The 26301-nt window shown below is 34.3% G+C and overlaps 1 protein-coding gene across 1 annotated transcript in view; it reads right to left on the bottom strand.

Moving 5' to 3' along the window:
* YTHDC2 (YTH domain containing 2) overlaps window positions 1–26301 on the bottom strand; it is a 77384-nt gene that overhangs the window by 42779 nt on the left and 8304 nt on the right. Inside the window, exons 3-10 of the mRNA XM_011963648.1 lie at window positions 22852–23048; window positions 21172–21371; window positions 14649–14815; window positions 13593–13695; window positions 12202–12358; window positions 8843–8950; window positions 6924–7072; window positions 5526–5661 (exon numbers count right to left, since the gene is read on the bottom strand). Coding sequence (XP_011819038.1) covers window positions 5526–5661; window positions 6924–7072; window positions 8843–8950; window positions 12202–12358; window positions 13593–13695; window positions 14649–14815; window positions 21172–21371; window positions 22852–23048 — 1217 coding nt within the window. The remainder of the gene's footprint in view (window positions 1–5525; window positions 5662–6923; window positions 7073–8842; window positions 8951–12201; window positions 12359–13592; window positions 13696–14648; window positions 14816–21171; window positions 21372–22851; window positions 23049–26301) is intronic.

The following is a 26301-nucleotide window of genomic DNA, read 5'->3' as shown; positions in this document are numbered from 1 at the left end:
GAATTGAGTGTCAGGATAATTAGCCTGAGACTTGCTCCTTAAGTACATAATGACAGCACTATGTAACACTTAACTTAGATGATCTACAGCAATCTGTTATGATACGTCTAGTGTAAATAGAATAAAGACTGTCGGTTGGAAGGTAGGAGAAAGAAAGATCATGGTTAAACTGTTTTAGGCTCATCTACATGATTTCAACAGAAAAGGAAAGCTATTTGTTTACCAAATGACAAGATATAATTAAATAATTTAAAAGTTAATTTTCATCAGTAATTAGTAATGAATACTTAAAAGCTTCAAATGCAAAGTTTGAGACAGTGTTTTGTTGTTATTTTACTTTGCTTTTAATCCCCCATTCCAGGCTATTTTCTAAGATGCCTAATGGGATTAACACTGACAGAAAGTTTATTTCCCATGAAACCCTTACATTAGAAAAATAATTAAAGTTCTATTGAAGTTTCTTCCTAGAATACATTTCTCAAGCAATTCAATATAATTGCTTAGCACTAATTTGCTTAAATTACAAAATTGGTAATTTCAGAAAGATTTCATTAAAAAAACCCTCCATAGTAAAATTTAAGATAACTACAAAAGGAAAATTTTAATCTTGGATACACAGTATGTATACCCAATTATCTTCTATTCAATAAACACTCTGAAACATGGTACCCATTATCAATACAAATCAGTGTTCTTTTAAAGTGGGGCAGAGATAAGAAAATTGCCTCAGCTTTTTTTTTAAGACCTTTTTTTTAGAACAAGTTTTATGTTCACAGCAAAACTGAGAGGAAAATACAAGTATACCCCATATGTCCCTTGCCTTCACACATGCATAGCCTCCCCCATTATCAACATCCCCCACCAGAGTGGAACATTTGTTACAACTGATGAACCTACACTGACACAGCAACCAAAGTCCATAGTTTACATTAGGATTCACTCTCGGTTTTGTGCATTCTATGGATTTGAACAAATATATAATGGCATGTATTTTTATTTTGCTTTGGGGTTTGTTATTTGGGGTGGGTTTGTTGTTATCATAGTTTCCGCTTTGTATTTTTAAAAGCACAGATAGCCATACCTTACTCCAGGACTCAGATTCAATAAGTCAGGGATGGTCAGGCATTTTAAAAGATTAATTTATTTTTATCTGTACTTATTGTATGAAAATTACTTCTTCAACTGAATATTCAATCCATGGCCTTGGAGAATAGTATCAAACTGTGTGTATTTTGAGCACAAGGGTATGAATAAATGTGAAACATTTAGAACATTTTTAACACTCCTCCCTTCAAGAGGTGGAGCCTAATTGCCTTCTCCCTGACTATAAATTGGACTAAGTGACTCATTCTAACAAACAGAATAACGTGAAAGAGGTGGTGTGCAACTCTGGAGACTAGGTCATAAAAAGTAACTACAACTTCCTGCCTGCTCTTTTTCTTTCTCTCTTGAATCACTCTCAGAGAAGCCACACAGGAAGAATAAGGTAGCCCTACTGAGAAGGACAGCTGACAAGAACTCACGGCTATTCTGCCAACAGCCAGCAACAAACTGAGGCCCCTTGCCAAAAGCTATGTAAGTGAGGCTTCTTGAAAGCAGACCCTCCAGCCCCAACAAACCTTCAGATTAATGCAGCCCCTACCAACAGTTTAACCACAACCTCATGAGAGACTTGGAGCCAGACCACTTAGCTAAACCACTCCCAGATTCTTGACTCTCAGAAACTATGTGAGGTAATAAATGTTTCAGGCTTCTAAGTGTTAGAATCATTTGTAATGTAGCAATAGATGACTAGTACAGTAAGTATGACAGAGAATGTCAAGTCTTAACTGATTATTATCTGCTTGTACACGATCACGGGGAAAATGATGGTACTAAAAAGAAATCTATGAAGCCCAGAGTTTCCTAAATCATATGACATATTTTCAGTTCTGGTTCAAATCAAGGGTTGAGATTTTAGAAATGAAATAAAAAGATGAGGAGTGAAAGATTGAGCTACTATAACATTTTAGTTTTCCTCACATGGCTTAAGACATTAGAATACGGGACTCTGGGAAATGTACAAACTGTACCTAAGAGCAGAAGAGAGACCTGAGCCTACATAGGATGACCATTATCAAATTAACAGTCTAGTATTCACTAAGGAACTATCAGGAAGAAAGCTAAGGATAATACTTAAGTACTTAAAATGCATCATAAATATTTTAAAGCCACTGTGTTCAGAATTTAAATTCCTTAACTTTCAAGTAAGATTGCTAAACTCTTCAGAGTAAATATTTTTTAAATAATGGAAAAAGAAAGAATGCCAGAAAACTGGAGACGAACAAATATCTACACTTTCAAATCCAAAAAGTTACTTTTAAAAATGGAGATCAATTATTTTTCAAAAAATCAATAATGAGGGCCAGGCACAGTGGCTCAGGTCTGTAATCCCAGCACTTTGGGGGGCAAAGTTGGGCAGGTCGCTTGAGCCCGGAAGTTCAAAACCAGCCTGGCCAGCTCTTCAACAAAAGAGATACAGGTGTTGCAGATGAGATGAAGTATTCAGTTTGGGGCATATTAGAAATATCTAAATCCAAAGCTCTGGAAGCTGAGGTGGGAGAATCACCTGGGCCCAGAAGTCAAGGCTGCAGTGAGCCACAATCGCACCACTGCACTCCACCCTGGGTGACAGAATGAGACCCTGTTTCAAAACAAAACAAAACAATGAACTTTAAAAAGCAAATCACTAGGAGCCAACATACATTTACAAAGAGAATAAAGAAAGTCAAAAACTCCTCATTTATTTTTTAAGAAGTTAGACTAGAAGACATGTAGGATTATAACTGCTTGAACAACCACACCCAAATATTGACCTAAAGTCCCTTGTAGCATACCACATGCCTTGATAATTGACCCAGGCACCTCAAATTAATAAACAGAGAAAGCTTATTAATGTAATAGATAACAATTAGAATTTTTTTAAATTGTTAAACAGAAACAATGGGCCAAATCTAACTTTAAGATAAAATTTATAATGAATAAACAGAATGTCTCAAGCTCAAAAAAAAGTCAAAACAAGTACATGATGATTAAAAAATTTAATTTAATAAAATCATAGGTTTAAAAAAAGAACTAAAAATTTCAAAAACAATATGAATCAATAAGACAATGGAGTTGGCTGGATTAATGTAAGTAAAGAGTAGAAGGTTTTAGGCTAAGATGGTTACTAAGAACTGGATACTATGCTTTTTAAAAGGGATAAAACAGAACATATCCAGAGAAGATGGACCAGGGAAGGAGAGGACCAGATATCATGTTACAGTAAAGAATAGTTGAAGTAATAGGTATAGTCAGCCCAAAAAACAAAAAATTTAAAGGAAAGAGAATAACCATCTTCATATACCTGGAAGTCTGTCAAGTATAAATACATGTGATCACTCCAGAAGCAGAAAAAAGGCAAATGCTATGTAGTTAGATTTCACATCAACATACTAAAAAGTTAACTACTGAAACAATTCAAAAGAAAGGTAGTGAACTTCCTGTCACTAAACATGTTCCAACAGATTATCATGTGGTAAAGATGCTTAAAAGTAATATCATTATTTGGCTGGGTGCGGTGGCTCATGCCTGTAATTCCAGCACTTTGGGAGGCCGAGGCAGGCAGAGAAAAAGGTCAAGAGATCAAGACCATCCTGGCCAACATGGTGAAACCCCATCTCTACTAAAAATACAAAAAAATTAGCTGGGCGAGGTGACGTACACCTGTAGTCCCAGCTACTCAGGAGGCTGAGCCAGGAGAATCACTTGAACCCGGGAGGCGAGGTTACAGTGAGTCAAGATTGCACCACTGCACTCCAGCCTGGTATAGAGTGAGACTCTGTCTCAAAAATAACGATAATAATAATAATATCATTATTCAACAAAGATTTTTCAGCACTTAATAAACGATGAACCTCTGGTGATACAGAGAGAGATAAGTAAAACTGACAAAGTTTCTGCCCTCATGTAGTTTTCATTCTATAGATGAAATAGGTAATGAAAAATAAAAAATACATGACAGGTAATGAAAGTACAATAAAGATTAATAAAGCAGGGTAAGCAGATATAGTGAGAAAAGGGTACAATTTTAGTAAGGTGATCAGAAAAGGCCTCTCTGAGAAGGCAGTATGTAAGCAGAGACCTAAATAAGTAGGCATTGGGCTGTGGGATTACCAGTGGAGGTAGTTTTCCAGGCATAGGAAACAACAAAACAAAATCTCACAGAAGGGAATGTGTTGGCAAACATGAAGAATATCAAGAAGACAAGTGTGTCTAGGCACAGTGAACAAGGAGGAGAGTGGCAGAAGGTAAGATCAAGAAAGCAGCCAGAGGCCTAATCATGGAAAGGACTTTGACTTTCATCCACAGTGTAACTGGAAGCCTGGGAGAGTTGAGAACAGGCAAGCGGAATGATCCACTTTCCTTTATGAAAGGATCAATCTTCCTTTTCTGTGGAGAACAGACTGCAGTAACATAAAAACAGAAATGGTTAACGGGCTACTGTAATAGTCCAGAAGAGAGGCTGGCTTGGACTAGAAGAGTGAAATGTACAGTAGGGGAAATGAAATGTGGTCATATTCCAGATTTATTTTAGAATGCAAAGTAAACAGGATTTGCTAATGAATTATATGCGCAATGTGACAGCAGACTTTCTGTATGCTTTGCTGCCTTAGCAACTAGGTGAATGATAGTGACCATTTACTGAAAAGGGAAACACATGAAAAATGCAGGTTGAGAGGAAGGTATGTAGGGAGGGGACCAGAAGTTGTTTGAGGCATATTTAACTTTATTCACGTAACACATCCAACAGGAGATAACAAGTGATCAGGTATATTTCAGTCAGGGGGTAGGTGAGGTCTGGAAATGTAAATTTAGGGGTCATTTAAAATAGATATTTAAAGCAATGACTATTTGAGATCCCCTTAAGGAGTAAGTATAAATAGAATTAAGGTCTTAAGGATTGAGACTTGGAAATTTCATATTTACAGGTCAGAAAAAAAGAAAAAGATCTTGCTAAGAAAACCAAGAAGTCAGAGCCAGGGAAATAAGCAGAAAATAAGCCAAGTATGAAATACCAGAAGTTAACTGAGTAAAATATTTCAAGAAGAAAGTAATCAATAATAATCACAATAATAATGCTGAGGGTTTAGGTGAGAGAAGAAATACTTGACATCTAAATTCTTTCCAAGGAAGGGAAAGACAAGAGCATATGCATAACACATACACATAAAAGCATTTTTGCACGTAATTGTCATGTAATCAAATAGCTCTTCAAACTACAATGGAGACATGAGCTTCAGAATCTCTGATTTAACACAGTATTTATTTCTACTATGTTATGCTAGTAAGAAGATCCTGATTTGTGCATTTGAAAGAAAATAAATACTCCTAAAAAATAAAATTCTTGGTTGTGCAATTATTGGTAGTACATACATTTTGAATTAAACTATACTTCCACCATAAATAACTGCAAGGGTAAATTTTTAAAATTAAAATAAACTTACCACTAACATTTTCAGTTAAAATGAGATGAAAGACCTGAGCAAAGGCATCAATATCTTTATGTAGCCATATATCAGAAAGACAAGCATCCATTTCCTTTATTAACCATGGTTCAAGGCAATTCACATCTTTTTCAGTCTACAAAAAAACAGTAAAAATCATAAATTATCATAAATTACCTAACAGTTTATGAACATTTGCTTGCAAAGAACATAAGATGACCACAATGGCCATAAGGACTACTAATCCTATGATACTATATAGCAAAGGCTTTGACATAAAAAAAGTCTCATTTCATCACAAACATTATCACTCACAACACGGTATCTTGTCCTTATACTCAGCTTTTACCTGAGAATGAGTTTGTCAGCAAAGGACTATGATCCAGTCACAATGTCAGTTGTGCTTCCAATATGATACTGTTAAATGCACATACACCTCAGTAGTTCTCTTTCCCAACTGCACATCAAGGGAAGTATCACCTGCAGCTTTTTAATACTGATGCCAGGTCCCACCCCAGAGCAAGTGCATCAGAATCTCCTGTTGGCAGGGTGTCAGATTCCACAGGGCTTTAAAAGCTCCTCAGGTGACAGAATGTACAGCCAGTCTTAAGAACCACAGATACACAAGGTCAAAATGCTATTTCATGACCCAAGTAAGTCTACACTATATGTTTTTACATATAGCATGTTATAATCCTATAAACATATAGGATATATATCATAATATATATAGTATATTTAGTGTGCATATCCATAAAGATGTTAAATAACAATTTTTATTATCAATTTTAAAATATTCCTTAAAAGTACTTTTAAAAATTCATGTATAGTTCATGTGGATACATTACAACTTTAAACACTGGCAGAAAACTGCAAGCATATCTGCATTATATACAGTCACATGCTCAAAAAAAGGGTAAATTTTTTTTTAAAGAGTAAGAAGTTGCTCTGAAAAATTGGTTGTAGTCTAAAATAAACTAAGAGAATTACCATTCAATTATGCAGTAAAAAATTATAATCTCTTGGCCGGGCACGGTGGCTCATGCCTATAATCCCAGAACTTTGGGAGGCCAAAGCGGGTGGATCACGAGGTCAGGATCACGAGACCATCCTGGCTAACAAGGTGAAATCCTGTCTCTACTAAAAATACAAAAAATTAGTCAGGCATGGTGGCGGGCGTCTGTAGTCCCAGCAACTCGGGAGGTTGAGGCAGGAGAATGGTGTGAACCCGGAAGGCGGAGCTTGCAGTGAGCAGAGATCACGCCACTGCACTCCAGCCTGGGCGACAGAGTGAGACTCTGTCTCAAAAAAAAAAAAAAAAAGTATAATCTCATAAAATGATCTCTAACCTACACAATTTTCACACAAAATATCAGTGGGAAACCAGGGAGATCATACCAGCTGACTGAAGACAGCATCACCACCATCATCCAATAAGTCATACTCGTCAGTCACATTTGGAACAGTTCTCTGCCTCTGAGATTCAGGCTTGAAAGTATTTTCTTGAGCTGAGTACCATTCTGTAAGTGTGGTTTGTTGTTTCTCTTCTAAATTAATTATCAAAGAAAGAATATATAGACAAATCTTTTCCTTTTTGAAATGTATTCCTTTGTTTAAATAAATTATGTGAATCTGGTATCTCTTAAAAGTTGGCCGTATTCTGTACTTTTAAAAAACACATTAAGAATATTCAATAAAAAATGTGTTATGCTGAAACACAAAGATACATGAAACTGCTTGAAAACTTCACTGATATGGTTAGGCTCTGTGTCTCCACCCAAATCTCATCTTGAATTATAATCCCCAGGTGTTGAGGGAAAGACCTGGTGGGAGGTGACTGGATCATGGGAGTGGTTTCCCCCATGCTGATCTCATGATAGTGGGTGAGTTCTCGTGAGATCTGATGGTTTTATAAGCATCTGGCATTTCCCCTGCTTGTACCTCTCTCTTTTGCTGCCATGTAAAGAAGGTCTTTGCTTTCCCTTTGCCTTCCATCATGACTGTAAGTTTCCTGAGGCCTCCCCAGCCATGAAGAACTGTGAGTCAATTAAACCTCTTTTCTTTATAAATTACCCAGTCTCGGGTAGTATCTTTACACCATTGTGAAAACGGGCTAATACATTCATGTATTCATCTATTGTTCCAAATCCTACTAATAAGTTTACTTCTATGTAAGTCCAGAATTAAGAGTATTTTTATCCATGTTATAACTATTGTTTAAATCAATGACCAAAATTCATACAGCAGTTTGTAGAAAATCATTTGTTGAACTTCTACCACCGTGCCAGCTTTTTGAGATACAATTATATATAATTTTCACCTTCAAATGTTTCAGCTGGACATGGTGGCTCATGCCTGTAATTCCACTTTAGGAGGCTGAGGCAAGAGGATGCTTGAGGCCAGGAGTTCAAGACCAGCCTGGGCGATATAACAAGACTGCGTCTCTACAAAGTATCTAAAAAATTAGCTGGGCACAGTGGTCTACATCTCAAGAGGCTGAGATGGGAGGATCCCTTGAGACCAGGAGGTCGAGGTTGCAGTGAGCCTTGATTGCACCACTGCACTCTAGCCTGAGTGACAGAACAAGACCTTGTCTCTAAAAAAATTCTTTTTTAATTTTTTTTTTTAAGTTTCAAGATCTAGGAGTTTTACAACTTACATATCAGTAATTCAGTGCTGCCCAGTGAAATCAGCATTGCTGATTACATTTTTCAAGGGGAGAATCCAAAGGAGTTCAGATTTTTGTCCAAGGGCATATAGAATAAACAAGGTATCAAAGTGTGAAGCCAAGTCTTCTATGATGAATAATGAAGTTAAAATTAAGAAAAAGAAATCTGAACCCTAATTCAACAGCTGAAATATAAGTCATTACAAGAGATGTATTAACAGGCAAATAATGCTAAATTCAAAGTATCAATGAAATCCCATAACATCATCAAGATTTGGAAAACTCAACATCTTATCAAAGTTGAGTTTATTACTCACATACTACTTTTTTCACTCCCTCCCATTCACTTCCCAATCCTTCACTATGAGATATGCTGTGGGTAGCCAGCATATACTCTTCCATCTCCTTAAAAGGTGGCTGAATCTTTGGATACAGACACCTCCTCAACTCTGGCATCCACTTTCAGTTCCTCTCCATAGATTATAACTTCTGGACACAAATCGGAAAGCAAAGGTATATTTGGGACAATATTCTAATACAATGTTACACAAGAGAAAAACACTTTCAAGTGTCCTTGTACCTCCACAATGTAAGGATGGAGTACTCCAAAGTCATTATCAATAGTAATTTCTTTTATTAAAAAATTTACCTTGCTGTTTTTCCTTTTTGTATTTTAACATTTCTTTGTTTGTATATCCAGTTGTTCTTAAAATATCTTCCAGAAACATTTCTTTTACTTCAAATGGTCTTCCCTGTACTAAATAATTTTAAAAAAATTAAATACTCAACTTGCATCTTAGAGAAAATTGACATAAAAACATGAGAATACCAAGTTAATGAACCTGAGTATAATATCCAAAAGCGATTTCATAGTTCAAGTGACTCCTATAATATTGTCCTTTAACTATAACTTTGACTTACAAACAACTATTAGACAACTGTTCATATGCTTGGGTTTTTTCCTCTAGTGTTTACTATCTACTTATCATGTGTCTGGCATTGATATCATCTGTATTATAAACAGAAATGGTAAGACAAAATAGAGCTATTTCCTGTTCCTGGAGGCAAGCTAGCAGAAGAGACAGAAATTAATCCAAAAATCCAGAATATAAATGTAAATACAGAGTTGTGAAGAGTCCTATGAGATGCAAGTACAAGACACCATGACAGTATATAACAGGGGGGATTTGACCGCATCAAGAAAAGTATCCTCACTAAGAAAATGAGAAACAAGAAGATAAACAAAACAACAAAGCCATATGAAAAGAAAAAAAGTGTATAATGACGATGAAAAACAGCATGTGCAAAGTCCCTGTACTGGAAAAGAGTTTCAAGGACCTAAAGGTGTTTCAAGGAACTAAAAGGCCAACTTACTTGAAAAATGGTGGGAGTAGATTACCTTATCGTTCAAGATGAAGTAAGAGGAAAAGATAAGTTTTACTAAGGGTTTATGTTTTTATCGTGAGATAAAGGTCACTCAAAGATTTAAGCTCAGGAAGGTGCTCGACATCATCAGAATTCTACTTCAGAGAAGACCACTCTGACTGCAATATGGAGAACGGATTTAAAGACAGCAGAATGGCTACATCAAACCGAGTAGCAGTTACTGCAATAGTTCAGGTTAACCTGAATGAGATTAATAGTAGTGAAAACCAAAAAGAAGCAGACAATTCCTAGAGCTAGTCAGGAGGTAAAATCCATAGAACTCAGCATTATATTGGATATGGAAAAAAAATAAAATAAGAAAGTGTCAAATATAGTCCTTGGATGTCTGGCTTGCAAATCTGAATGATAATGTCATTCTCTGAGGTAAGAAAGAAAGCTGAAAAGAACAGGTTTGCTGAAATGGGGTTTGGTTTTAAGCATGTAAAATGAGAAATGAGCTTTCAATTAGCATATGTACAGATCTGATGTCCCTGATCACCCAAGATTATTATGAGGAGTTAAGAACTTATAGGTTTGTGATTCAGGTGATTAGGTCAATGGTAGTATGATTAAGACAGGTAACACAAGAAGAGAAATAGGTTTCGCAGAAGAGATGAAGTATTCAGTTTGGATCATATTAGAAATATCGAAACCCAGAGTTCTAGAGAACAATTGAAAATAAAGACTCAGAAGCCATCAGTATAAAAGAAAAAACAGAAGCCCAGGGCATGAATGAAAGCTTCCAGGGAAACTATGCATCTCCAATACCTAGTACAGTATAGCATAGGGCAGGAAACAAGATGGTGGGAATAGTGGGAAAGAAAGGAAGGAAGGAAGATGGAGCGAACAGGAAAAAAAGGAAACAGATCAAGGGAATAATTCTAGAGAATATCACTATTTAAGCCCCATGTAAAAGAAGAGAAGCCCACAGGCCAGACTGAGAAAGTATGGGATATAATGAAGAATGAAGTTCAGGAAGCAGCAAGGCTATCAAACAAATTACAGCATCTGAGTATTTCACAAAAAAAAAAAAGAGAGCCAACCATAAAAGATACCACAGAAAAGCTAAGGAAGATTTTTGCCTAAAATTTGAATATTAGATTGGCAATCAGGTTAATGTCAAACAACACTGGTAAAAATTCAAATAAATAACTACACACTTCAGAAATGTAAATCATTTCAGCCTTTTGAAAAGTAAAATGGCAAAAGCTGTTAAAATTAAAAATAGATATACTCTTATTTAGCAAATTCACTTTCAGAAATCTATCCCTAGAAATCCAGTATATCAGGATATATGTAAAAGGATGTTCATTGTAACATTGTTGGCAGGGGCAAGGCGGGGGATCTAGAACAAACTTGAATGTCCAAAAATAAAGATATGGTTAAATAAGTCATAGTACATCAATATTATGAAATACTTTATTATGCGGCTGCTTAAAATAAAGAACTAGATACAGAGTTACTAAACTGGAAAACTGTTCATGATAAAGCAAATTGAAAATAATGTATTAGCCATGTGCTCATTTTTATAAAACCAATTTTTGTAAATGTTATAAATGTGTATATATTTGCATACATTTTTGTGAGCATGAAGAACGAATATATATAACACTGTTAACTTCCATAAATCATAAATTCATAAAACCGATTTTTGTAAACATTATAAATATGTATATATTTGCATACATTTGTATGAGCAAGGATTAAGTAAGAATGAATATATATAACACTGTTAACATCCATAAATCAGAAAACTAGGACATGACACAAGGATAGGGGCAACTGAACTTTTTCTCTATATATTTTCGTATTACTTCATTGAAGTAAACACAACTCTTGTATTTTTTTTTTTTTTTGAGACAGAGTCTCGCTCTGTCGCCCAGGCTGGAGTGCAGTGGCACAATCTCGGCTTACTGCAAGCTCCACCTCCTGGGTTCACACCATTCTCCTGCCTCAGCTTGCTGAGTAGCTGGGACTACAGGCGCCCACCACCACGCCTGGCTAATTTTTTGTATTTTTAGTAGAGATGGGGTTTCACCATGTTAGCCAGGATGGTCTTGATCTCCTGACCCTGTGATCCACCTGCCTCGGCCTCCCAAAGTACTGGGATTACGGGCATGAGCTACAGCACCTGGCCTAATTGTTGTATTTTTTTTGAAGAGGAATTTATCATTTTTTTAAAGACTGGTGGCAAAATCAGTTTTTAATAAAGCACAAGGGCAAAAGTTGTTTTAGCATTTTCAGAAGTGAATGTGAAGTAAAACATGGGAGTACAGACTACTTTTTAAACATATCAACCAATAAAGGGAAATAGTTATAGGATAATTTAAGATGGAACACAAAGTGAAAATAAAGCATATTTCCTTTTAAGACAAGAGAATTAGGCTCACTACACAATACCAAAGAGCTGTTGATAGAAAAGGAGAAGTTGAAATCACAAAGAAGTACTATTAAGCCTATCTCAGGGGGAACAGTAATAGATGGCCTCTACTTCAGAACATTCCCCAGTTTCTGTTAGGATAAATAATGTCCAAAAGTGTTCTTTCATAAAAATTAGAGAAGAAATCTGACAATTTAACTTACTATATATCACTGGACAACTTCCAAAATATCTTATAAAGAGATTCACATCCAAGGCAGCACTAGAAAGAATTAGTTTCAAAGTTGGGTGCTTTTGCAACAAATCTCTTAACTTTGTAAGTAAAAAATCACTAAATCGATCTCTTTCATGCACTTCATCCTGTAGTAAACAGAAATAAAACCATGGAACAGTTAAAACATTATTGATCACTAAGTCTTTAAAACAATGGCACTACTGGGTTTCACACTAATTCAAATTAAATGTGGACAAGGTCAATCAATATTCATGAAAATTTTGTATTACAGGAATTTCAGAAATAATTAGACATCAACAATGAAATGTAGATGACAAAGTAAAGTTGTCCCTTGGCATCTGTGGGTGAATGGTTCCAGGGCCTTCCCCCATGCCAAAATTCATGGATGCTCAAGTCCCTGATAAAAAAAAAAATGGCATAGTATTTGCACATAACTTATGCAAATCCTTCCATATACTTTAAATCATCTCTAGACTACTTATATTACCTAGTACAGTGTAATGCTAGGTAAATAGTTACACTACATTCTTCAGGGAATAACGACAAGAAAAGTCTGTACATGTTCAATACAGACACAATATTTTTTCAAATATTTTCAACCTGCAGTTGTTTGAATCCATAGTCATGGAATCCACAGATACAGAGGGCTGTCTATATTGCCCTTTTTTCCCCACAGAATATAAAACTACAAAAAATTATAAGTAAAGTCCAATTTAAGGTGCTTTTAATACATAAAAAATCTATTTAAATATGTTTCTTTTAGCATCAGAGCTTATGAAGTGCATCCTTTGGTTTGGGTAAGTTTCTAAAAGCTGCTTATTCCAAGCTTATAAAACTTAATCTAATTTTTTTCTGACACAAACTAGATAAAAGTTCAGAATTCCTTAATAAAGGGGTAAACTCATCAACTTAGTTCATCAGCAGTTAGTCAATTTAGCAGCTTAACCATGGGGTTTATAAGTATACCCCTATCACTGGCAAATACATGATATTAATGAAGGGGTCAAATGACCACGTAAAGAGAAAAAAGAAAACTCCTCCTTTTTTGAGAACTCTAAGTACATGCCTCATTTTCATATATGAAAAGCACATTTTTTAAAACTACCTGCTTATTTTATTTTTCCCCAATAAAGCCAGATGGTTTTATTATTTTTGTAACACAAAATATTTCTAATAATTATAGACAAAAAAATAACTTGATCATTATAGCCTGTTCAAAAGAATAAGTTAGTTCTCTTTTCCACCCTATTCCAAAACTGTAATTATGTATTCAGATTTTTTGAGACTACCCTGAAATGGCACATGTGTTTAAATTTTAAGCAATCGGAGTTACATATGACACATCAGCGATATTCTTACCACGATAACATGCGTCACAGTCGACAACGTACTGTCTCCTGCCATCAATGTCCGAAGCAATACCCCATTAGTACAAAATGTCAGAAGTGTCTTTGGAGAAACCCTTTTCAAAAAAAGCAAAATAAAGTGCACAATTGCAAGTCTTTCATGTAACTAAAACATAATCACATTAAATGCTGGCCTGGTACACATTTTAATAAATATTACTAATATAATACTGCACTGGTATGTACAGTTTATTAGTAAAGCTATATGGTTTTGCAGTTATGTGAGACTGCCTGACAATAGCTTTTATATTAAGTGATGTATTTTGTTAAAGAACCTAAGCTGCTCCAAAAACAAACAAAACCTTAAGTACTTTTTGCTTGCAAATAAAGTATGTTACAAATGGAATCAGATTTTGTATCATTACTGAGAACAAAAAAAAAAAGTACTACTTGTCAAGAAGGCATTACTAATACCACAGGCTGAGTATCCCTTATTCAAAATGCTTGAGACAGAAAGGGTTTTAGCTTTCAGATTTTTCCACATTTTAGAATACCTCCAGTTGAGCATCCCAAATCTGAAAATAAAAAATCCAAAATGCTCCAATGAGCATTTCCTTTGAGTGTCATGTTGGGACTCAAAAAGTTTTAGATTTTTGAGCATCTTGGATTTCAGATTTTTGGATGTAAGATGCTCAATTTATACTACTACTGATAATAAATTCACTCATTAACAGTTACTGAGCATTCACTACAAACCTCACATCAAACCTGTACTCTAGATGCTTTTCTTTGACTCATTTTACAGATGAGGACACTGAGGCTCAAATAAGTAAAATAACTATGATCATGAAACTATGAAATGGAATTTTTATCTATGGTTCAAGTCTTTTTCAAACTCTTCATTCAAAACTTCTCTAGATTTAGACATGACTTCAATATCCTGATGTAGACTTACTTGGAGCAAAAAGATCATCTAACTTTTCAACTAACACATCCTCTATTTTTAGTGAAATATACATAGTCTTTTTTAAGCATGATAAAAGAGAAGATAGATGAGAACTGTTTTTACCTGCTTTCTAATCGGATCTGATAACCAATTGTTTGACCAATCCTTTCCCTTCTCTCTGCGGCAACTCTTTCAGCCACAGCAATAGCTGCCAATCGTCTTGGCTGAGTACAAAATATACGGCAGGGGATACCATTTTTAAAGCAATCATCTAAAAGGAACTGAGGAATCTGAAACAAAAGTTTTAAAATACTATAAGATGACATGATCACACACTACAAAAAATCTAAGTGAATCAACCTAAAAACCGTTAGAACTCAAGAAGTTCTATAACAAGTCCAAATATAATCATAAAATCAGCAACATTCATGTAACTAGTAATAATCGCTAAAAAATGTAATTTGAAAAGATCTTGCTCACAATAGAAACTAAAGCTAAAATATCTAAAATCAAATATATCCAGGAATATTTAAGGTTTACATGAAGATTATAAAATGTTACTGGAAAAACATAAAAGAAGACTTGAATATATAAAGAAATATGCCATATTCATGGATGGGGATAATCAATGCTGTAAAAATGTTAACTTCTCCCCAGATTATTCCATAAAGTCAATGAAATAAAAATAAAAATTCCACTGGGATTTTTTAAATGATGAAAAGCATAAAAAAAAAAATTGCCTATAAACCAGGATTGTAGATACTTTTTTGTAAATAAAATTCAAACAAGTTAGAAAGATTTAAAATCAAATTCTTACCTACTCCCTACCACCAATGCCCTTATATCTTCTCCATAAAGGTAACTACTGTTACTTATGAAATCATTCAAGAAAAAAAATGTTTACACAACCCAGAATATTTGTGTATATAAGCATGTTTTTCATCCATGCAGAGATGATTGTGCTTAATGTCTGTAATTTGCAGTTTTCACATAACATACCAGATCTACCTAGCCCATTTTAACAGCTACATATTCCATCTCGTGGATATGCTATAATTTAACAAATGATTAAACATTTAAGTAATTTCCAGGTTTTTAGGTTTGTTATTGATGTTGTTGCTTGATATTATAAACAACATTGCAGTAAACACCTGTCTCCACAGAGTTTTAGAAAGATATATGTACTAGCCGTGAAATCACTAGTAGTGAAAATGCTGAGCCAAAGAGTACACATATTTTTAATTTAGATGAAAAAATTATCAAACTGCCGGGCGCGGTGGCTCAAGCCTGTAATCCCAGCACTTTGGGAGGCCGAGACGGGCGGATCACGAGGTCAGGAGATCAAGACCATCCTGGCTAACACGGTGAAACCCAGTCTCTACTAAAAATACAAAAACTAGCCGGGCGAGGTGGCGGGCGCCTGTAGTCCCAGCTACTCGGGAGGCTGAGGCAGAAGAATGGCGTAAACCCGGGAGGCGGAGCTTGCAGTGAGCCGAGATCAGGCCACTGTACTCCAGCCTGGGCGACAGAGCGAGACTCCACCTCAAAAAAAAAAAAAAAAATTATCAAATTGCTCCTCAAAACAATTTATACTCCTACCAACAAAGCAACAAAGCAGAAGAGCTACCTTCCAACACCCATACAAATACTTGGTATCATCAATTTTTTAATTTCTGCCAATCTTATAGTTAAAAAATATAATTTATTTTTATTTTTTTAACTGTGAATAAAAGAAAACATCTTTTCATATATGTGTCAGCCCCTGGGATTTTTTTTTTTTTTTAACTTGACTAGTTCATCCAGATGTGGGAGTTCGGTCAGCATGGTGAAAGAAATTGTAAAATTATAGGAAATAAACACAAACCCTCTTGGAAGGTCTGGGGGTTTGCATAAAGTGGCTGAAGGCAACTGAATTCTCTTAAAAGCTGAGCTCATAGATACATAGGAATGCAGAGGAGCTTATCTAAATAGCTTGTTTACTCATGTGGTCCTAAGATCAACCTTTAATCAACCCCCGGTGCATTTGCTCTCTACTCCGGAGGTCAGCAATGTCAATTACCCTCTAGTGGTGTCTACTCAAGACCTTTGTCATTTAATCTATACTGAATAAATGTGAGCTTTGCTGGCTGACGGGGCCTAGGCTACAGCTCTTTACAGCACCTTCCTTGGCGTCGGTGAGTGGCCCAGACCCTCAGCCTAACTGACAGGTAAAACATCTGTGTCAGTGTGTGTCTCTCATCCATCACTGGTTCAGCGTCTGCAGGTCGGAACTCCGCATCCAGAAGCATAAATGCATAAGTACCACCAAGAAATATTTGAAAAGAGAAGATGTGTATCATTTTCAAACTACAGAAAATCAATGATATCTTCTAAAAAATCCTAAAAGAAGCCAGAGCACGGGAAAACCCTTACCTACAAAGAGCAAAGGTAAGAATTACATCCAAGTTTTCCTCAGACATTATGCAAGAAAAGAGTGGAGAGAAGAGATGAGAGGAGAAAAAACAAAAACAAAAACACCATCCTAGAATTCTGTACCTTGCAAAATTATCCTTCAAAAATGAAGGAGAAATGAAGACTTTATCAGATTAATACAAATTGAGGGAATTTGTTGTCAGTAGACCACAGCCTTGCAAGAAATGGTTTTTTTAAGTTCTTCACAGAGAAAGAAAAATAACATAGACCAGAAACTTGAATCTTCATAATGAAAGAAAGAACACTAAGGAAGGAATAAATAGAGGTAAAAAACCAAATTTTTTTTAACTTTTATTTTTTGTATTCTTAACTGATCTAACACTTAACAAATGGATCAAAATAATAATAGCAACAATGTAGTTGATTATGTATGTATATATCTTATGTGTGTCCATGTATGTTGATGTATGGTTACATATAAGTAAAATGAATGACAGCAATGATACAAGGGACAGAAGGGAGGAATTAGGGTTATTTTGTTATTTAAGGTACACACACTACCCGTAAGGTGGCATAGTGTTATTTGAAAGTGGACTTGGTTTAGCTGCGAATGTATATTGCAAACTCTAGAGCAACCACTAAAAAAGGTAAAAGATAATGAAGAAGAATATTAGGCTCACACTGTAAACAACAAAAAACAGAATCCTGACGCAGGAATAGATAATGAGATTAAAGATACAGAAAAAAAATTTCAGAAATAGACCCTGGTACTATAGAAAGTTAGTATTTGGTGAAAAATAGCATCTTAAATCGGGTCAGGGAGTTTGGAGGGAAGGACAGATTGTTAAATAAAAGTTATATCTGAACTGGAAATAACATGAAGAAAAAGTAAAATTCCTACCTGATATAATGCAATAAAATAAATTTCAGATGAATTTTTTAAACAATATAAAAGTACTAGAATAAAATATTTATAGAAAGAGCCAGGTGTGGTGGTATGCACCTATGGTTCCAGCTACTTAGGAGGCAGAAGCAGGAAGATCCCTTGAAGCCAAGAGTTCAAGGCTATAGTGAGCTATAATCAACTCTGTGAATAGCCACTGCACTCCAGCCTGGGAAACATAGTGATATCCCACCTATAAATAAATAAATACAGAAAATGTCCATTAATCCACTCTTAACATGCTCCAAAGCCTTAGAAAAATATTGACAGATTTGACTAAATAAAAATGTAAAACTACTAAACAAGATACCATAAACGAAGGTAAAAAGTAAACAAAAAATTGGGAGAAATTATTTTTAAGATGTTTAACGGTCAACAGGCATGCATCTACAATATATAAACACTCTAAAAAATAAATCCAAAATTACTAAGCCAAAAAGAATAAAAATAAGGAACTCATAAAAGATAAACAGATAAGAGGCAAATAAAAGATAACTAAGAATCAACAAAATGCAAGTTAAAATATTATTTTTTGCTGATCAGCTTGATAAAGGTTTAAAAAATTATATCCATTCTTGCCCAAGCTTTAGAGAAACAAGAACTTTCAATACTTTCAATACGGTAACATGTTAACTCTTTTTTAGAGTTATAGAACAATAACTAGTGAATCTAGCTATTAAAATTTTTAACTGCCACCATATCCTTGATCTGGCATTTCCACTTCTAGGAAACTTATCCTATTGAAACATTCCTACAAATAAGCAAAAAAAATTAGGATACAAGTAAGTACAATATAAGAGAAAGATTCCTACTCTATCACTTCTTAGCTATGTTAACTAGAGTAGATTAACATCCGTAAGTTTTAATTTTTATTCCTCATCTGTAAAAAGATAAAACTTACATGTCTTTGAGTTATTGAGAAGATGAAATGAGACAACTCTTATATAACCCAACAAACAGTAAAGTGTCATTTTTCACCATTGTTTATTACCATTACAAAAATGTTCAGGAATACTATGCAGTTGTTTAGACAATGAGGCATATCTACAGGCACTGACTTGGAAAAATATCCAAATCTGTTGTGAAAAAAAATCAAGATGCAAAATTATATGTTCGTAGCCTATGTTAAAAAACCAATATATAACGATGCTGTAAAGAGAACAAAAACAAAACATATAAACCCCACCACCACCACCACCACCAAAAACAGAAAAACAAACAAAAATCCACCAGCACATATTTGGATATTCTGACAGTAATGCAGTGATACAGGGTGGCAGGAGAATTTAAAATCTTTCATTTTCTGGCCAGGCATGGAGGCTCATGCCTGTAATCCTGGTACTTTGGGAGGCCAAGGCAGGTGGATCGCTTGAGCCCAGGAGTCTGACATCAGCCTGGGCAACACGTTGAAACCTCGTCTCTACAAAAAATTTAAAAATTAGCTAGGCATGGTGGCATGCACCTATAGTCCCAGCTACTTGGGAGGCTGAGAGAGGAGAACTGACGAAGCTCGGGAGGTGGAGGCTGCACACCACCGCACTCCAGCCTGGGTAACAGAGTGAGACCTTGTCTCAAGAGAAAAAAAAAAAAAAAAATCTTCTACTCTCTATAAAATATTTTCCATAATGCTCAAGTTTCACACAATGAACACAAATAAGAAAAAAATTCAAAAAGCACTTAACTTCCTAATACCATTAAAGGCAAGACAAAATACCACTTACATTCTGTTTTATATTTCAAAGAATAAAAATTTAGTATTTTAATTAACTCTTTAAATAGGACAAAATTATTTCTCAGGTTTGAACTCATTAAATTAATAGTTTCTTCTTAAAAAGCAGAGTATAATATTTAACTACGAATTAAATTCTCAAGTATCCTTTCATACCCAGTAAAATGATACACATAATTGTGAAAATAGGCATCCATAATTCCAATATATAGATATCATTAGCAAGGACATTCAAACAATTTAAACAAAGACCTACTTATTACATTTTATCGAAACTTCCTTAATCGTTATTCTACATAATTAGAACTGCTACAATTAATACTTAATGGAAAAACTACTCAACCTAAAAATAAATTATAACAATCTAAGACAGCTAAACAAATTCTCTGGAGTAACTCCATGGAATTTCACTTAATCATAAAAGCACTCATGCTGAGTCAGGCGTGGTGGCGTGTGCCTGTAATCCCAGTTACTCAGGAGGCTGAGCCAGGAGAATCGCTTGAATCTGGCGGAGGGGTTGCAGTGAGCTAAAATCGCACCACTGCACTCCAGCCTGGGTGAGAGAGAGAGACTTGGTCTCAAAAAAAAGAACTCATGCTAAAGAAAGATCTTGTATATTGTCTTCAGAAAAAATTTTCATCATGTTTTTAATTATTCAGTTTTACAGGATCAAGTTTTAAGGACAGAGATATAATTCCGTAAAAATGTTTAAGTCCTTCAAGTAAAAAACTGGTAAACTTTATAACCAACTTCTCCTCCCACCTTGCCTTAGCTACTAAGCCTATTAAACCAACCAATATAATCAAATCTTAGGCAATTGTCAAAAACAAAATTATGTCCCTAAAAGAAGAAAACCTACAAATATATTACTTTATCTGAACCTCTATTAAAACCAGAGTAACTTTAGTAATTTTAAGCTGAAATGCTGCAAGAATGTACACAAGAGGGAGTCATATGATGTCATACTTACTACTTCCAATCTGTTATCCTATGACTGAAACTTCATAAGGAGTTACTTTGATTCTAAAAATCCAAGTCAAACCTATCATATTAATTCCATTCTACAGTCGACTTAATATTTGTTATTACTGCTTTTACTTTTGTTCCTATATGCAAAACACTATGCTAGGCACTTTACAGAGATAATCTTTACACCTCACTATGAAAGGTAGCAATTATTAGTCTCATTTGATAAATGAGAACTCTGACTCACAGAGGTTACAAAAAGAGCCTAGAACTTCAACAAGTGAGGGAACTGGAATCTAAACTCAAGGCCAAAGCCCATCTTCCTCCATGATACCAAACCGCTTTCCCACCTCTGTTTAAATAAAGGCCTAATGCACTAGTTTAAAAATAAGTAAATTATTTAAACCATTTTCTTTCTACAAATTCTCCAAATATATTCCAGTAGTAATTTATTTCTGAAATAACCATTACTATAATATCCACAAGTTTTCTTTTTCTGTTTTTTAAAACATATGCAGTGTAAATTTGATATAAAATTATAATATGGGACTATATATATATATATTTTTTCTATAAACAACAAAAAAGAAACAAACCTGTGTGGTCTTTCCAGACCCAGTTTCTCCTACAATCAAAACTACTTTATTTTCCTTAATTATTTTAACAATTTCTTCCTGTTTCTCAAACACTGGTAAAGACTGCCTAAAAGAATCAAATTCGGATTCTCCTCTTTTCACTGGAATCTGAGGTATGCCATTGTTGAGTCGCCCACTTGTCTTGCTCATTTCCCGGTTTTCTTTGAAAATGAATAAAAGAACAAAAAATGTATGATCAACACTGAAAAAGAAGTGTTAAAAATAAAAATAAGTATTTTTTTTTTTGCCAAACCTAGAAAAACATGCCAAAAGAGGTAATTTCTAACATAATTCCTTTCAAATGTTTTCTTCTCTACTCAGTCTATATAAAGTTGTCAAGCTATATCTCAATTGTACTCTTACACATACTATTCTCATTGAACATGTTACAAATTTCAGTATCAATTAGAAAGCAAACCTCTCAGACGTATTTCTGGTACAAAATGTTTAAAAACTGATAAAAATAAATCATTCAATAACCATTTAAAACAATCTTGATAATCTAAATGATTTTTAGGCTTGAACTGATAAAAATAAATCATTCAATAACCATTAAAATTAAAACAATCTTGATAATCTAAATGATTTTTAGGCTTGTTATAAATTTCTATCAATAATTTCATGGAAAATTAAATTTTTATAGTAGCAAATAATGTGCATACTTATAAGATCTGTCACTACATTAGGAAAACATGACAAAAAAAGAAAATATCCCATATATGTTTAATGTTATACATGTAAGACTAAGTGATCAAATAGAATAATTATGTGTTAAATATAAGGGTCCTAATGTTAACAAATTTACTAATGGAGTATTTTAGCCCAACATCCACATTTACCTAAACAGACAGGAATAAAGAAGACGTATGAAATGTCTTATATCCATGTAGCTCAAAATATGTTTGTGTGCCTATGTTTAAAGTGCAAGTTCTTTGATATCTAGGACCACATATTTTCTATATTCTGCTGATCTATTCCATTAGACAGTAATAACTATGTAAATTTTATCACCATAGGCAATAAATAGTTTTCTTACTAGGGAAGTGATCTTTCCAAACAGTGAAATTACATCTTTATTTTGTAACCCAAATACATTATTTATCTACCTTTGAGCAACTTAACGTACTGAAGACTCTGTCCAATCTCTTACCAGAGCTAAAGCCCCAGTTCAAAATCTCACTTATTAGTGTGTCATGGCAGAATATAGGAAAGCCTAGTCCCTGGAGTCAAATACCCGCTCTGCAGTTTACTGGCTGGTTTGGTGTCCTTGAACAAACTATTTAATTATCCTAAGCCTCAGTTACTTCACCTGTGAAATAGGGGAAATTCTTACCTTGCAAGGGTTGCTTGCTATGAGGCCCCATATAAAGGGTTTAGTATACCGCCTCGCACCCAGTTAATGCTCAATAAATGGTAGCTATTGATATTATTATAACACTCAAAAAAAAAACTTGGTTCAACTTAATTACATGCTTTAACACTACACTTTGTTTCAAATTTTTACAACTCTTAATCATTTCTAACAAACTATTCCAATGGAGAAATTTATTTCATCTTAGTTTTCGAAAATAAATCTAAAATGGAAAAAGAACAGTCATCAAATAATAGGGTAAATGAGGAAGCTCCCCAGAAAATACATACCAGCTTCAACTGCAAACACATTTCCTCTTTCTGTTTTAGGCAGAAGTTCTGTACGCTCTTTATTGGTGACAGGAAATCTTTGAATTAGGCTCCTAACAGCATGTTTTGTATTATGAGTCAAATTACAGGTCATCATTGCATGAGCTGTCTCTGATCCATCTTTCTTCTTCACAGTTAGGTATCTATTTGCTCCCTTTCTGAATATTAATAAAAATCATTTATTTACTATATATAGTCAACTTGTTCACATATGATGTATGCCTACTTAGAAAATATGTCTCAAGCAAAACATTGAAAAAAAATCAAAATGCTTTGGGAGAAGATGCTGAAAGTCCAAAAAAATTCAGTAAAGACAGATTTGGGCTAAAGTGGCCATAAAACTATTTTCAGTTAAAATGTCAAGTGCTGCAAATCCAAGTTTAAGTCCACTAAAAAGGCTTACTTACCCTTAAGTGTTAAATTTGTCTTTAGCAGACTTCATGGTAGATGAAACATCACCAGTTAATACAATACATGCTGGGAAGCATACAGGGGGGAAAAAATCAATCTAAACAATAGAACATAAAAATGATAATGAAAAAGTTATGGTCCATAGTTCAGACTGACATGTCCCAGTGAATGTTTCCACAGTAAGTTGGTAATGAGACACTCCCATGAAAACCTGTTATGAGAGCCAAGTTTAGTGGTTGGACCAAAAAAGCATAAATCAGCATTACTGATAAATAATTTCAGATGCATTTTTAATAAAATATTTTTCAGAGCTTCTGGTTCTACTCTTCAATTACAAGGTAATGATTATTTGTAACTGTTCAAGTTATTTACTGTAGGTGTACTGTTTCCTCAGCTGGTCCAGGACTGAGCATATCTTTTACGACTTCTGTAGCTCTAAGAGTAGTATAGTGTTATACACCAGGAAGTTCCCAAATGTGTTTTGAATGATTTCACAATACATGCCTATAATGTAGCAGTGTAATACTGATTAAGAGCTCAGGCTCCAAAGGCACACAGACCTGAGCTTGAATCCCACCTCTACCACTTACTAGTTGTGGCACTACAGGTAAACTACTTAATGGCCCTGAGCCTGACACAATAATAATATATACCTCAAAGGATTATTCATACGATTAAGATAATACGAGCAAAGTGCAGTATCTGTTGCAGAGTAGACTCTAAATAAATGAAAACTATTATTATAGTCAGAAACAATATTATTTCTTAAGTTTTAAGTTACCCAAAATATTTCATAAAATGTTTTGCCATTTCTTATGTCACTATTATACTACAGAAATAATCAACAGAGCCTAATCACAATGAAAAATTTATAATTTACAAAGCAAATTTTATAATTTTTCCATTTTCATTACATGTAAATTTTGTCAACGGTATCTTCACCATAAGACTGATATCAAATTGGGGATTAACCTATACAGTTTTAGCATATAAGTGTTCTAAGTGAGGCTTCCAATTTACCGAAGTTTTTAATTTCTGGAAACTCCTAATTGAATGTTTCAATGAATTACAAGCTTTCTATGTTGTTATTTACTCCTTAACAAGTACTTGGTGGTGCTTAAAATGATGCTATAATGATGAAATAAAATTTAACCTGATCTAGAAGTTTTAGTTATTTCCATGATAAATTCAAACTATTGAATTCTAGAAATGTTCTCTGTAGTAGGTTGTTTTCCCATGGATCTTTCTGAAACTTCAGGACAGTCATTATAGACTCAATAATTCATTTCCCTTCTGTGATGTTCATTTCATAAAATTTTAACTACAAAAGGCAGGAAGTGAGCTGAAATGAGCACCAGAGCAAATGGTAGGAGGCTAATATTCAGCTAGTAATAAACTTTCAACTAGTTATATGATCAACAGCAAATCATTTTACTTTTCTGACACTGTATATTGGTTAATTTTTAAAACTTCACATCTTTAAGAACTCAAAGATGATTTAATTTTCTTAAAAATCATCTCAGAAAGGTTTTGCTATATTTCACCTTTAATTTTATTTTATTCATTCACTTAGTCATTTATATATAAACTAAACACTGACTTCATGCCAGGCACTATGGTAGAAGTCAGGAATACAAAATTGAGTCAAATATACCCTTTCTCAACAAGCTCACAACTGAAATAATAAGTCAGATTGAAACCTTCCTAACATAGGTTACCTAATGTAGCATTTAGGTATTAAAAAAAAACTCGTAACAAGCGGGTGGGACTACTTAGCCATTACCATTTAAAATTTACTGAATTCAGTTTGAATACATACGGTAGAATGGAAAGATAATATCAACTTGATAGTTTTTATGTTTTAGTAAAGGATTCTACTTGTGCTTTAACTGATTATTCCTACCACAGTCAGCACCACAGTGACACTAATATATCATAAAAGGATTAATGAAATTTTTGGTAAAATATTCACCTCATTGTTGTGAGGATGGAAACATTAAATACAGTAGAAATTTGTTGTACTATGTAAACTAACAAACAGCTCTCCTCATTATTCTTTCATTTCATGATAACTGAAAGTATGATTTGATGATAAACACAGGAATCCTTTATACAAAGCAAAATTAACTAAAAACTAGCTGCACATGTGGAAAATATGCTAGCTAAGTGAAATTCACAAGAGTTTTTTAAATAAAATGTAAACCCCATATGCAATTTCAAAATATAAAAGTAAATGTAATAAAATTGCAGATGAGAGTATCATAACATCTAACTTTCGAAAAATAAAAGTAACCAATGCATTTTGGCATTTCAATGGCTTCTTCCTTTGGAAAAAAAATGATGCTATAAGTAATCAAATTTGACACAATGTTAATAATAATCAATTTATCAATTTACAAAGGATGTTACTAAACATTTAAATCAAATATAAATATATGCCTCAATATTCCCTACTTCTAAAAAAAAAGCTCACAGACACAGGAGTCTCTTAAAAACAAAGAACAACAACAACAAAACAGGCATTCATTTGACGCCTACTAAATACTTAATTTCATATTCCCTTAATTTATATTTCCATTAGGCAGACAGATGCAAAGATCTAGCTCCAAACCACTTTCTCCCCAATACTGTAATACAGAATTGGAAATGTATTAAAGTTTGCATCACACTAATTTGTACTTTTTTAAGACTACCTAAAAACTAACAAACCAACCAGTTCCCTTCATGTTGTCGCCAAAGTGAGCACAGTTGCTTTCAAGGCATGGTCACTATGCCTATGGTAAAATTATTTTTCTGGGTTTTTTTTTTTTTTGAGACAGAGTCTTGCTTTGCTACCCAGGCTGGAGTGCAGTGGCACAATCTCAGCTCACTGCAACCTCCGCCTCCTGGGTTCAAGCAATTCTCCTATCTCAGCCTCCCAGGTAGCTGGGACTATAGGCGCCCCCCCACTATGCCCGGCTAATTTTTGTATTTTTAGTAGACACGGGGTTTCACCATATT

The sequence above is a fragment of the Colobus angolensis genome, unplaced genomic scaffold, assembly GCF_000951035.1.
Source record: "Colobus angolensis palliatus isolate OR3802 unplaced genomic scaffold, Cang.pa_1.0 Scaffold62, whole genome shotgun sequence".
NCBI lineage: Eukaryota > Metazoa > Chordata > Mammalia > Primates > Cercopithecidae > Colobus > Colobus angolensis.
The sequence above is the reverse complement of the archived record's forward strand: the minus strand, read 5'-3'. Positions and strand labels throughout refer to the sequence as shown.